General features: G+C 42.8%; 1 protein-coding gene across 1 annotated transcript in view; it reads left to right on the top strand.

Moving 5' to 3' along the window:
• hcn2b (hyperpolarization activated cyclic nucleotide-gated potassium channel 2b) overlaps nucleotides 1-13,096 on the top strand; it is a 74,422-nt gene extending 61,326 nt beyond the window's left edge. The window contains exons 7-8 of the mRNA XM_049588951.1: nucleotides 482-646; nucleotides 9,445-13,096. Coding sequence (XP_049444908.1) covers nucleotides 482-646; nucleotides 9,445-10,406 — 1,127 coding nt within the window. The 3' untranslated portion in view covers nucleotides 10,407-13,096. The remainder of the gene's footprint in view (nucleotides 1-481; nucleotides 647-9,444) is intronic.
• Nucleotides 13,097-14,046: the final 950 nt, after the last annotated feature.

Here is a 14,046-nt window from a genome sequence, read left to right as displayed (position 1 = left end):
CTTTCCCACAGAGAGTCAGAGGAGATCAACCTTTTAGGCGGGGGAAAAGGAGGGCATATGGTTGTCAAGACAACCGTCAGCCCCAGATCATAGAAGTAGAAAGCTGGAGAGATAAAGATACTAGGGGAAGGGAAGGGGAACAACTGAATGTAATGAAGCTTAGCTGCACATCTCCAAATATAGAGTGTTTCCTTCACACAGCTGTCAGTGCTGTGCCAGGGTTGGAGGAAGCACACTCAGTTTTACTGTCAGTGGGTCACACTGGCTACACAGAACCTCTGCATGCATGAACCACTTTTATTCTGATCACACATTTGCTCGAGGCTAAGAGTTTTGGGGGTGTCAATTTCAGACTGCTAAACAGATCCCTCCATATTTATAGTATCTCTGTTCTTTTCTCTGTCGCCGTCTGACACCCTGAAAGCTGTCAGTCTGCCATTTTGTGATTTTGTCTCTTGTCTGTTCTCTTTCACCTCACCAGAGATCTGTCTGCTGACCCGTGGCAGACGGACGGCCAGCGTGCGAGCGGACACCTACTGTCGCCTGTACTCTCTCTCTGTGGACAATTTCAATGAGGTGCTGGAGGAGTATCCCATGATGAGGAGGGCCTTTGAGACAGTTGCCATTGACAGATTGGACAGGATAGGTAAGATTGGTAACCTGCACCAGGAGAGTGAACTTTATGTGATATTATTTAAAGGGCAGGTCCATCTGTGTTCTTTCTTCTTCATTTTTAAATGGAAGCTCTTGCTGTGCTGTTATCAAAAAGCATTGATGTAGGTTACAGCGCTGATGCCAACCCCCAGACACGCTGTTTGCTGACAGTGTAAGCACAGAGAGTGAGGAAAGTGTTAGCTCAGAAGATCTGAACTTTGAAGTGGAAGATGGTGCTATTTTATTATTATCAAACCTTTATTTAACCGGGTGAACGCTGCATTTGTCCAGTATACGCACCACCTTAAAAAACCACCTAACAAAATCAATATCAATTTAATTGTATGTCACCGATAAGGTCTTTTGATGGGACAGACCAACTTTGAAGTCGATTGGATTAAATCTGTAGGAGGAGTTCAAAAGTACGACCCCTAGAATGGCCAAAAATGCACAAAAGTTGCACAGTAAATTCAAAATAGCCGACTTCCTGTTGGGTTTAGAGCATGGGTCCAAGAGACTCTTATGTATGTCTTCGGACATTACATTTGCCTACCGATTTTTGTACATGTAGGTGAAAGCAGCTTTGGGGGCTGTTTCGCAGAACTTTTGTGAGGGGCACTACTGAGCATGAGACCCCAAAATATCAAATTCTAAGAAAGGCTACAGAAAAAAAGTATTTTGATGCTAAAAAACATACTAAGAACCAAAATTTGAATTTTCCAAATTGGATACAGAAGGAGCACCACTGGAAGGATACAGATTGCTATAAATAAGGCATTATGTTTTTTGGGTTGTCCGTCCCTCCATATGTCTGTATATCTGTCCATCCCATTTTCCTGAACGCAACATCTCAAGAATGCCTCGAGAAAATGTTCAAATTTGGCACAAATGTCACAAATGCCTTAAGGGAGTTTTTTCCAATTTGGCACAAACTTCTCCTTTGACTTGAGGATGAACAGATTAGATTTTGGTGGTCAAAGGTCAAAAGTCAAGGTCACTGTGACCTTGCAACCATCTTATTCCGTGAATGTGATATCTCAAGAACACTCTGAGAGAACACATGGCACAAATGTCCACTCTGAGTCATTGGTGAACTGATCTGAGTTTGGTGGTCAAAGGTCACTGTGACCTGGTCCGTCGCATTCTCGTGAATGCAATATTTCAAGAACACCTTGAGGGAATTTCATCAAATTTGGCACAAACATCTACTTGGACTGATTAGACTTTGGTGTTCAAAGGTCAAATGTCACTGTGACCTTGCATCCATCTCATTCTTGTGAACATGATATCTCAAGAACACTTTAAGAGAATTTCTTTAAATTTGGCACAAACATCTACTTAGGCTCGAGGATGAACTGATTAGACCTTGGTGGTCAAAGGTCACTGTGACCTTGCGTCAGTCTCCGTCTCATTTTGTGAATGTCATGATATCTTAAGAAGGCATTAAGGAAATTTCTTCAAATTTGACACAAACATCCACTTGAATTCCACAATACACTGACTGGAATTTGGTGGTCAAAGTTCAAGATCACTGTGACCTCCAAAACATGTTTTTGGCCTTAAATCAGGAATTTTAATTTTAATTAGGACAAAATTTCTCACAAATGTGTAATTGGTTGAAAATGATGAAGTTTTATATCCAAAAGATCAAAGGTCAACTTCACTGCGACATTATAATGTTCTGCAGAAACACTTTGCTGGACGTTATTCACACCATAACTCAGAAACAGAAAGGGAGACATTTGATCAGATACTGTACAGGTGACTCTAATTTTGAGTGGCCACCTTGAAACTGTACTGATTGTATAGATCTTCTGTGCTAATGAGGGGAAGATGTTTGTGAAGCATCCAGGTTTTCACAGACATGGATGTAAACTGTATTTGCAACTTGAGGGGTTTGTGAAGGCATACAGCAACAAAGCAGTAATTCTAGTTTTCTTTTGGTTCATTTGGGGAGAAGCTAACTCAGGTTCATACTTAGTAACATAATTCTCAGATCTTAGTCCTGAAAGTAACAAATTCATCTTTCCATCCAGACCTGATTTATGAAATGTGTCTGGGAGATTTAGTCATGCATAATTAGCATTACGTCTCACTGATAAAAGCCACAGGTATGGTGTCTTCATAGGCATATGAGTCATTCATAAGATGAAATGAAGCATAAGGAAAATGTATTCATTCATTAACTTGATGTCTCTGTCACTGTCTGACAGCTGTGTGAATGATCCTAGAGACGGTGTGCGCGGTGGAGGAAAGGAGTCGATGGTGAAAATGTATTCATGGCTGTGAATCATTTGTCATGTCGTTTGTTGAGTGTAAATCTGTCCTCACAATTTAATGCTCTCTGTGGGTATCTGCCATATTGAAAACATATGTGACTCTTGTGAATATCATGGCAGAAACTGCTGCGCAAAATCACTGTTTTGTGCCTCTGTGCTCGCTCCAGATGAGTTTACTGTTTTGTTAAATGATTGCTCGGCAGTGAATCTGTCTTTGAAACACACCCACAAAACTCACACACACAAACATGCAAAGACTGCTTTGTCTTAGCGAAGCCATGGGGGCCCCTTGTCAACAAGTAAACACAAACATGTTATTTTTCTTCACAATGCTGACACCTCTCCCCTCCCATCATGCCTCCCAAGGTCAGCAGTGTTTCTGATGTCACATCCCCCTTTCACATGACCACACTTCCCATGTTTACAAAAGCCCTGTATCTGCCACCTGCCAGCTGTTGCCATAGCAGCCAGATTCCACACATGAGCAGCCTTCAGTCAGCCCGCTCACATATTTTGAGGGGGTTGTCTAACTGTTTTAGGACAGATCCACCGACCAAATATTCCCATTAGGCTCCATGTGATGAATAATGATCACCAATAATTTGTTCCTTTGTTTGGCTTTGTCAGCAGTGTTTGTCAGAAAAAGCATCTGGATCAAACACACAGAGGGCTATCAGAACAAAGCCATGTTAAGAATATGAAATGTAAATACAGACTTGCAAATAATGACACAAGCTTTGTTCCTTTCAAATGTAAAGAGCGATTGTTGGATTCATCTCCATGACGCCCTCATTATAAAATCCAGTGCTTCAAATATCAATCAAACTCAGATCTTTAAGTTGCATCATATTTTTTGTTGTTGCTGAGCATCTGTGACCAGGAGTGCTTTTTTAGGATCAGTTCAGCCTGACAGACCATAATAACACATTTTAGAAAGAGCTCAGCTCACTCTAGCAGCCATTCATCCGTTTCTTATGAAAACAGTCCCTCACCTTTGAGCCATTCCTACATAGAGGTAAGCCAATGCCTTGTCCATCGTCTTCACACCCTTAATGCATCACATTTTGAACACAGTGGCACATAAGATCAGCAGACGGGGCAGTATAGCAGTGATTTAAGGCGGAATGGAGGTGTTACTTGATAATGAATAGGCATTGTTGTAAAAACAGCTATGCAGCTGATGTGTGAGTTTTGCAGAAGAGGCAGCTTCAGCTCTGCATTGACACCTCAAACAACTCATGTGCCTACGTCTCAGTCAGGTGGTTGCTTGCGCTGTTCCTTTTTCTTTCAGTGCCATCAGAGTTATTATTACACTGAGGTATCACCTATAGCATCTATTTGCCATCTATAACTTACCAAGAGTGGTGGCAGCCTGGTAACACTGGGTCAGTGCTACCGGGCAGAGGCAGACACCGTTGCTGTTTCTTGATTCTTCAGAGGGAAGTGTAGTGGGAACAACCCCAGCATCTGCAAGGAAGACCTGGTGCTCCTTGATAGGAGTGCCACAAGAATTCATACTACGGTACTGAGTCAATGCCAACATTCTACAAAACCAAACAGAAGTCGTTTTTTTTCTTGTACCATAGGTGTCATAGGTACTGGGGATGCAAATCTTCCGGACCTGACGGGGCAGCACATACACCTACAACTGTTTTAGACTGACGTCAAATCAAGGCTATTCAAAAGAGGCCCTGACATGCTATTTGACCCCGTGGGAGCTACGGGTATGACACCTGCATGGTGCAACTGGAACTGTAATGTTGGAGAGTTACAGCAGACAGGGCTAGAAATAAAGGGATGGTTTCCAGTAAAGTGTTGTGACTTCTCCTCTTTTTAACCTCCTTGTGTTAAATGCCAGAGGAAGAAAAAGAACGCCTACCACTGCAGAAGAACAACACATCAACAGCTCTGCCTCGACTTGTCGAAAAGAAGTGTTTTTTCCTGAGGCCAGCATAAGTTGTTAATTCTTTGCAATGGGAGCACCATGTATTTACACTATGCTACTACAGTAGTTGCTGTGCAACTACTCTGTGCTAAGTGCTGCACATTTGGTGTTTTTTTTTCTGGTGGCAGAGAGTTGAAAAATGTTCAACTTTGGGTCAAATGCTGTATCCTTGTCCACAAAATCTCATGAACTCACCAACCCGTTCTCACTCTGAAGTCATCAAAATCTGGCACTTGTGACTTCCAACGTCAGACACAGACCAAAAAAGCCATCCTTTAACGTCGACATGATACATGGCCAGTCGCTGATATTGTTTGACAGCGACTGGCAGCATCAGCAGGGAAACGCAGCAGGACAAGAACAAAAGTAAAGGCGGTGAAAGTCTGAGTAGGGTGGGCGGGACAGGGCGTGGATAGGTCCAACAAACACCGACTATCAAGTGGGAGAGCAGTGTTTGTGTCCGTTAGTTTGATTAAGGGGAAAAAAAGTCACTTTGCGATGTTGTACCGACGTTGTGCGTGTATTTTGAAAGAGACGGTGTAAACGGTAAATTTCTCGTGAGAATGGAAGTGTATTTTGAAAGAAGACAATGCATGTAACAGGCAGAACCTGACACAGCATTCCAGAACCAATGCACCCAGGGTAACTTCTAGGTTGTATCTGGACGCGGAAAGTCCATGACCAAACATCAATATGTGACAAGGTGAGGTGAGTGAATATGAGTTGAATCCACACTGACGAGTACTTTGCATTCAGGGATTAATAACAGAGTTGAAATTTAATTTCTGTTTTAATGTTGCATTGCATTGAATTGGGTATCAAAAATTAGGGACTTTCACCGGTTTTGGTATCAAGTACTGAATTTCTGGTATTGTAGCATGCCTACTCCTTAAAGAAGAACTCTCTCAATGTTGCACCTAGGCTTTTCTAAGATGCAGCACAGCAAATGGAGATTCCTTTGTCTCCAACTTCCGAACTCATAGAGGGGATGTCATCACAAAGTCTTGACTGCCAAACTGTGTTTTACAGAAAGTCCACAGGTGGGACCCATACAACATGCAAGGAGAGTACAGGAGTCACCACAGTCTGGATCTGTGTCCTCCTTCTGGTCGGGTGGCTGACTGTGTTACAGTTCATCAACAGCCTTATTGACCTCTTCTTACATGGGTATCATTGAAGCTGTTGTGCTGACTAACAGCCTAGTTTTATTGCCAGCTCTCTAGACCGCCTGCTGCGTCAGAGAACCAAGTGACAATAATGCACAAGAGCTATATGAGCTGTTGAAGTCTCCCACAGGCACATGCACATGTCTCTACATGCCCGTCTCCTATGAAGCCCTCTGTGTCTCCAATGTACAGCAGATGGTTGATCATCTGGATGCAGCTAAGAAGGCCAGCAAGCAGCTGAAATCTAGCCTTTGGTCACAACCTTTTCCCTCAGCAGAATTTATGAGCAGAGAGCAGCCCTGTGACTGCCCTTTAGCATCAGCATCATCATCATCACTGGCTGGCTGCTCCAACATTTCAGCCCTCCTATCAGCTGGGTGCAGGCCTGGGTAAAGTCAGAGTGCCAACTCCATCCATCTTGCAGAAAATCCAGTAAAAACAAGATGAAAACAAATAACAGTGTCCATCAAGGAAAACTCTTTGCTTCTTTTACTTCATCTAAACCTGAGCCTGGTTCAGCTGTGCAGGGGTTAATGTGTATCTAACACAGAGAAGCATCCTGTCTGGTTCAACTGTCTCATTTTCTCTTTAACTGATCTGCCATTAGTTACCTCTCTTCACATGTCCGAGCAATTGATTCACTGGTTAGACAGAATTGTTCCCCAAATAGGCTCCTTCTCCTTTTCCATCAGGAAGAGCGATGTCTCTGTTAACCTCCCCCATCGCCCCTCCTGGCCATTACGTCAGAGGTGGAACTTGTAAATTCAACTCTCAGCAGGTTTCAGACACAGCAGTCTTTAAGACACTCATCTTACCTGAAAGCGGTGAGAACCCGGGGGGGTTGAACCTCACCACTTTGTGACGTATATACTGCTTTCTTTTAGCGGCACAGCTGTGATGAAACCATGTGAGATTAGATGTCATGATTCTCTCACACACTTTCCTGCTGTGATGTCTCTATCTGGCATTACTTCGCCTGGCTATAGCCATGCAGCCTTATTCCAGGACCAAGTGAGATCCTACAGCTCAGTCATCAGTCTACATTTAACAGCATTCAGTCTGATTCCACAAACGCCCTTCTGTAATCTATCAGAGAGTCAGAGGGAAACTTGGACTTGCTGATTTAGTCTTAAGTGCACTCTTCCAAGAAGTTTCCACAGTTTTACTTACTGGTGAGAGGTCAGAAGCATTAAAAGCTCATTCACAGCGTGATGTCACATGAGAGTTGTGAAGGTGGCATAGCCTTCATATCCTTCATCATGGTCACTTGAATCAAAGGAATACTTTACCCCCAAATGACAATTACTCATCTGATGTTGCTTTGAATTTATGAAGACAGCTTTTTCTCGCATGTCTCCGAGGAACGGGAAATCCAGAAGTGGAGAATTTTTTTTTAATAAAAATGAAGTTACAGGGGTCTGCGTTTAACAATAGCGAAACTTTATTACTTTATTACATTATATTACAACTCTCATTCATTCATTCATTCATTTTCTGTAACCGCTTAGTTTGGACTCACCAAAAAAAAAAAAAGTAACTGATGGAGGCAGAGGTAGACGAGCAGCTCCTGTGTTCAGCGAGGTAAAATTACTGTTTTTGTTAACGGAGTCTGGCTACAAAGAGAGCATAGATAAATTTCACATTTTCACAGGGGCAGCAGTAGCTCAGTCCATACGGACTTGGGTTGGGAACTGGAGGGTCGCCTGTTCAAGTCCCTGTCCGGACCAAAATATGGAGCGTGGACTGGTAGCTGGAGAGGTGCCAGTTCACCTCCTGGGCACTGCCGAGGTGCCCCTGAGCAAGGCACCGAACCCCCAACCGCTCAGAGTGCCTGTGCATGTGCACTTAGTGCAAGTATAGGTCCAGTTTGTGCATGTGCGTGTTCGGACCTGTGTGTAATTGAGAAACAGAGTGAAAAAAAAATTGAATTTCCCCTTGGGGATTAATAAAGTATATAAAATTTTAAAAAATTTAAAAAAAATTAAGTTCAGCTTCCCGTCGGAATGGCCCGTCTCTTTGGGAAGTACTGAGCATACGACTGGATAAATGTGACTTGGACTATACTGCACAAGTTGTGTCAGAGTTTGTTAATTGATATTTTGATATAGTTTTGCTGTTGTTAACCAGGGTCGCCTATGACTGTAATTTATCAAGAATTTTTGGATTCTTCATTCTTCACAAATTCAACATAACAAAGGATGAGTAACTGATATACAAATCATCAATTTGGGGGACAAAGTCTTCCTTTACGGCGTGAACTGGTGTGAAAATGCTTGGGAAGGGAGGTCTGGATGCAGTAAACAGTTGAGTCTTGATCATAAGAAGTTGTTCTTGGTCCTTTCTGTATACTGCAGGCTTGTGCACTGCTTGTGCCCTTGAATGCAGGTGCATCTTTTGTTTCTCTTCTTACATTTGGGTGTCCTCTCATCTTTGCATATTCTCTCAGTACAAAGAGACGGTCCGTTTGGGATTCTGATGTAGCCTACATAGACAACTTGCTGAGCCTTTCCCCCCTCACAACAGGAAATGAGGGTACATAAGATGTCAGGGTTTTTCCATCAGCTACAAAAAGTGCACACTGCAGTTAGGTCAACAGAAACAGCAACTGCTCAACCATGTGTTTTTGTCACCACAATAACAGCTGAAATGATAATGTCTCTGTTCAGCCTCACATCACCCTTGATACGCCGTGTAACCCATCAAACCCAAGTGTTCAAGCTGTGAGCTTGCTGTTTCTTTGTGTAGGGCATGCCACCATCTAATTAGCCAAAGAAGCATCAGTTGTCTCTGGTGCTGCATAGTTGTGGGGGTTAAGAAAAGGTGAGGTCTGTTCAATAGCTACACCCAAAGAGCTGGAGTTATATCCAAATAATGTTTATTTTCCCCAGTGCTTGGCAAATGCCTGCCAAGCACTAGCCATGTACAATAAAACACAAGAACACGTGCATGGTCTAATCACACACAGGTGGTCCATCCATAGACATAGAGGCACAAATAAACAAATGCTTTGGCCACAGACACACTCTCTCTCTCACACTGTCAGCACTGCGGTGACTCTGCAAAAACACTGGTTGGCATAAACACTGTCCCCATATCCCCACCAGTGCAAAATATAAGATGATCTCTATTTTGCTCTCTATCTCTGTGTGTTGTCAGTGATGGATATTGTGCATGGAGAGAACAGCAGATAGTTCCACTTATAGGCTACTATATCCATCACGGCCAGGAATAGGATAAAGGTAAACAGTGAAGCTGTTATTTCTGTCTCTGGTAAAATTGACTGTGAATAAGAGAAGGTAGGATAGGGGACCAAACTTTTATAACTCAGGCTGTGTTTCCTTTAGCAACCATAGTGCCTACTTCAGCAACAGTGCTACTTTCTTTCTCTTTGTCATTGCAGGCAAGAAGAACTCAATCCTGATGCACAAAGTTCAGCACGATCTGAACTCGGGTGTTTTCAACAACCGTGAGAACGAGATGATCCAAGAGATAGTTAAATATGATCGGGAGATGGTTCAACAAGTTGATGTACCACGACCACGGGCCATGTCCACGACGCCTCCTCTACATGGTGGAATGTTTAATTCTCCAGGCCATGCTCCGAATTCAGCGATCGCCACTCTGCAGCAGGCCGTAGCCATGAACTTTTGTGCCCCCATGCAAGGAAACACGATGGGAGCGGGGAACCTGCAGTCCCCCAGGATGGTGAGGAGATTCCAGGTGATGGAAAGTGTGTCCACTCCTGCTTCAGCCTCTCCACTGCAGTCTCAGTTCCTTGCTTCTGGTGCCTTTGCTCCTGTCCTCTCCAGCCCCACTGTTCAGAGCCCGCTGGCCCTTGGAGGACGATCATTCCAGTATGGATCCAGTGCCCTGGCTGGTCAGACCTCAGGCTCCCAGCTTTCTCTAGCCCAGCAGCACATAGCCAGCCCAGCACACCGACCCAGTGCACATAAGAGTACTCATTCCTTGCAAATGGGCAGTCTGAGCCAAGATGCCAGGGCACTGTCAGCCTCTCAGCCCTCACTGCCTCATGAGGGGGCACAACCAGGTGCCCCTAGTCCCCCCCAGTCTACACAAGTCTCCTCCACTTCCATTGGACCCCCTCAGACCCCAGCAGGTCTCACAGGCGTCCGGAGCGCTATACCATATAGAGTGGTACTGCCCCACCAGATGTCTGTGGGGGCCTTCCCTGTAGCATCCCTGCCTGGCTCTGCACAGAGTTTCGGGCCCGGTGCAGGGCTGGCAGTAGGGGGTCTGGGAACAGGTCTGGGGGACTCGGGACGACCCAAGAAGGACTCAATAGTGAGCCTTCCTGAGACAGACCACAGCAAAGTCAGATCCAGGCTTTCCTCAAACTTGTGATCTTAATTAAACTCATCTGGGGAAGTGACTCAGTGAGGGGCCAGACTGCAGGGACACGGGGGGATGTCTGCTCTTCTACAGTTCCTCTTCGCTCTCTGCTCCAGTTTGACTATCCGAATGTATGAATGTTGAGTGAGTGGCAGCGAGGAGAATCTGAGAGAAGACTGTTCTAGCATAATAAAGTCTGTATGGTGACTTTTGAATCTGCAGCATTGAGATGTTTCTACTCACAGACAGTAGTTGCACAGTAGTAGTAAAGTAGCATATTCCCATCTCCAACCCCTTTATTTTTTTGTATTTTACAGCATAGTCAACAACATATGGGCATATCTGCTTCATTATTTTCATTCACCTCATTTAATGCAAACTTGAGGTTGGATGGGACTAAAAGAAAATCAGGGACCTGCTTCAGATATCAGAAGTTGGCACTTTAATGGGGTTTAACCAGTGTATCGACCACATTTTGTCAGTAGGCTGGCTGTAAGGGACGATCTTCTCACAAAGGCATAATAATTGTGGTTTTGTAAAAAACAGAAAAAGCTGAACATTGAAATTGCGTGGTTTTTATGTGTTTCTCAAGTATCCATATAGACCAAATTTGTAACCACATAATTGGGTAATATTCAATAGTGACTAATATTTTAAGCCATATTTTCCCCACACTATTGTTATGAATGAATGAGTACATTCAGAAATCAATGGGCCTCTTTTGTACGTCTTCCCTGCCTCTTGTAGTCCCCACAGATAAATACGTGAGCTCCTGAGGTGTTCAGATCTCGGAAAATGAATATCCATTACGCTGAAATTACAGCTGCAGGACAAATTGTCCAGTTCCAGCCAAGCCATCGATTTCTACAGGAAATGTCTGCATGTTTGTTTAATTTAAAGCTGCATCAATCAATATTTTAGATATTAACAGTAAATCAAATGACAAAGGGTCATATTCAGGTAGTTGTAATGATGAACTCGCTGTAATGATCACTCAGCTCTGCATCTCTGTGGAGCATTTTAGCCTTTTTTTTAAGCTCATTGTTTAGACATTAAAGTTGACCTGTTATGCTTTTCCTTATTTTCTGTCATATATATTATGTTAAGGTGTTGCATGTTCATAGTAAGGTTGGCCGAAGTTTAGAATAGTGAGGTTAATGTATGCAGAAGTAATCCTTGTGGGCAAAAACCTCAGCCTTCATTCTAAATACTCTGTTTCCAACGTCTTTTTTTTTTACTTTTGAGAGAAGCTGACTTCAGCTTGTGACAGATTTCTACTGTTTCAGGCACGTTACTGATTTACTGAGAGTTTACATTACCTAGTGTGCACTGCTACATGTAGCTACATGCGCACATCAGGGAAACATGTAATCTGGGTAGCCAGTGTTGTTAAATCCTCCCCAATTTTGGAGCATATAGCTGCCGAAACATGTCTGCTTGTGACGTTTTTGGTTTAGAAGGGTGTATTTGGGACAGAAGAAAGTGTTGCAATATGCCGTTGCATTCATTTCCCAGCATCTTCATTCCCCAAGTACACTGCTACACATAGCTACATGCTGATGTCAGGGAAACATGTAATCTTGGTTGCAGATTGATTTCTCCCTGATTTCAGATTGCATCAGTGTTGGAACAGTTGTAAAGATTTTGTTTTAGAAGCTTTTACTTTGATTTTTCATGGTAAAAAGTGCCGCTATACTTAGATACAGTGATTCCCCAGCTGAGAGTACACTGCTATATGTAGCTACATGCGAATGTCAGGGAAACATGTCATCTTGGTTTGCTGATGTAGGTAATTTTGCCCTGATTTTGGTTCAGAAGCTTCTACTTGTGTTTTCTTTCATGGTAGAAAGTGTCACTTTATTTCGATACAGTGATTTCCCAGCTGAAAATACACTGCTACACATAGCCACATGCTAACGTCAGGGAGGCATGTAATCTTGATTGCAGATGTTTTCAATTTGTACCTGATTTTGGACTGTATTCATTATAGAACATGTCAGGTGGAGAAGATTTTGGTTATGATGCTTTAATTGGTGATTTTTCATCGTAGAAAGTGCCGCTATACTTCGTTACAGTCATTCCTCGACTGCAAGTACACTGCTACATGTAGCCACAAGCTAATGTCAGGAAAACTTATTGGTTGCTGACGTTGTTAATTTCTCCCTGATTTCAGATCATATTCCTGTCAGAGTATGTCCAGTTGTGGAGATTTTGGTGCAGATGTTTTAATGGTGATTTTTTTTATGGTAGAAAGTGCTGCTATACTCTGTTACAGTCATTCCCTGGCTGCAGTGATGATACAGAGATGCAGAGACATGGAAGACCCGGAAACACTGACCGGTCAGAGCAGACTGGGCTTTTTCGGGAAACAAAGACGCTAAAACAGAGCATTTCAGACAGAAGGCTAAACAGGTGTTTCAGTACAGACAGTGTGAGGAAAATAATTTTTGAACATTAAAGCGTGTAAACATCAGAAATCCAAAATACAAGTATAAACCTGAAATGAGCGTAATAGGTCCCCCTTAAAGTCCACAGGTTTTCAGCAAACCTACTGTATAACCTGCACAGAGATGTCAACTAAACCAGATCTAAAAGGTGCAAAAATATAGATATGGTGACCAAAAAGATAGCAACAGTGGGATTAGGCCCTGATCACACAGAAAGCGTATTAGTCAAACTGCCCCAGAGGCATCCTGAAATGTACCGTGACAATAAAAAAGGCACGGCAAGCTTTTTTTTTTTTTTTTTACTAGCGCCGTTCAATCTTTGAAAAAGCCAGTGCGGTGCGCCAACCTACAAAACACTTTCTGTGTGATTGGGACCTTATAATGTTGCTCGTGACTACTGAATATGTAAGCAGCCAATTGTTTGCTAACCTGTCTGCCATGACAACTTGATTAGGTAATAATACATCAGGGCTGTCAGCTTTTTTCATTTGTGTTTAAAGATTGATTAATGCAACTTTAACATGCATGCGTCAACAAAATCCAATAGAAATACACCTTACTCCCTCTTAACAGCAGATTTGATATCTGAAGTAGCGGGTTATGGATTGTAGTCATGTGAGTAGTAATATCTCACACTCTGTGAAAGTATTTTACTGTATCTTAGAAATTATAATTCACTGCCAGTTAATTACAAAGAATTTTATACGATTCAAAATGTAAATTCATTTAAGCTCACATAATCAAGAATATAAATCCATTCTTTTCTAACCCTGAATCTCACATTACTTGCAGCCGCAGTTTGGGCAATGTGTCACTATGCCAAAGTCAATTCATACAGATAATGAATCTCCTGCGAAACTCCACCGTACTGTAAACGCTACAGCTTTGATCAACAGCCAAGGACAGCTCAGATACTTTGCAGGATGTGTATATTGCAGTGTGCCTCTGTCATTAATGCCTCACTCAGAGTCCATCGGATACCACTGATTTGTGTCCAAAAGCATTAGAAAGGGAACCTTTTCTCCTGGACCTGACATTCTACTCACCTCATCTCACTAATGCCTGAACCATTACTGGGTAATGAGAGTGGAAATTGGAATCCCTAGGGTCGGTTTGGGACTGTTATTATTCTCCATCAGCTGGATTTCATTATTCAGTGCCAATGATAAGTTCCTCCTCTGTGATCATTTTGCATTTTCATTTTG

The sequence above is a fragment of the Epinephelus fuscoguttatus genome, linkage group LG10 (genome assembly GCF_011397635.1).
Source record: "Epinephelus fuscoguttatus linkage group LG10, E.fuscoguttatus.final_Chr_v1".
Classification (NCBI taxonomy): Eukaryota; Metazoa; Chordata; class Actinopteri; order Perciformes; family Serranidae; genus Epinephelus; species Epinephelus fuscoguttatus.
The sequence above is the reverse complement of the archived record's forward strand: the minus strand, read 5'-3'. Positions and strand labels throughout refer to the sequence as shown.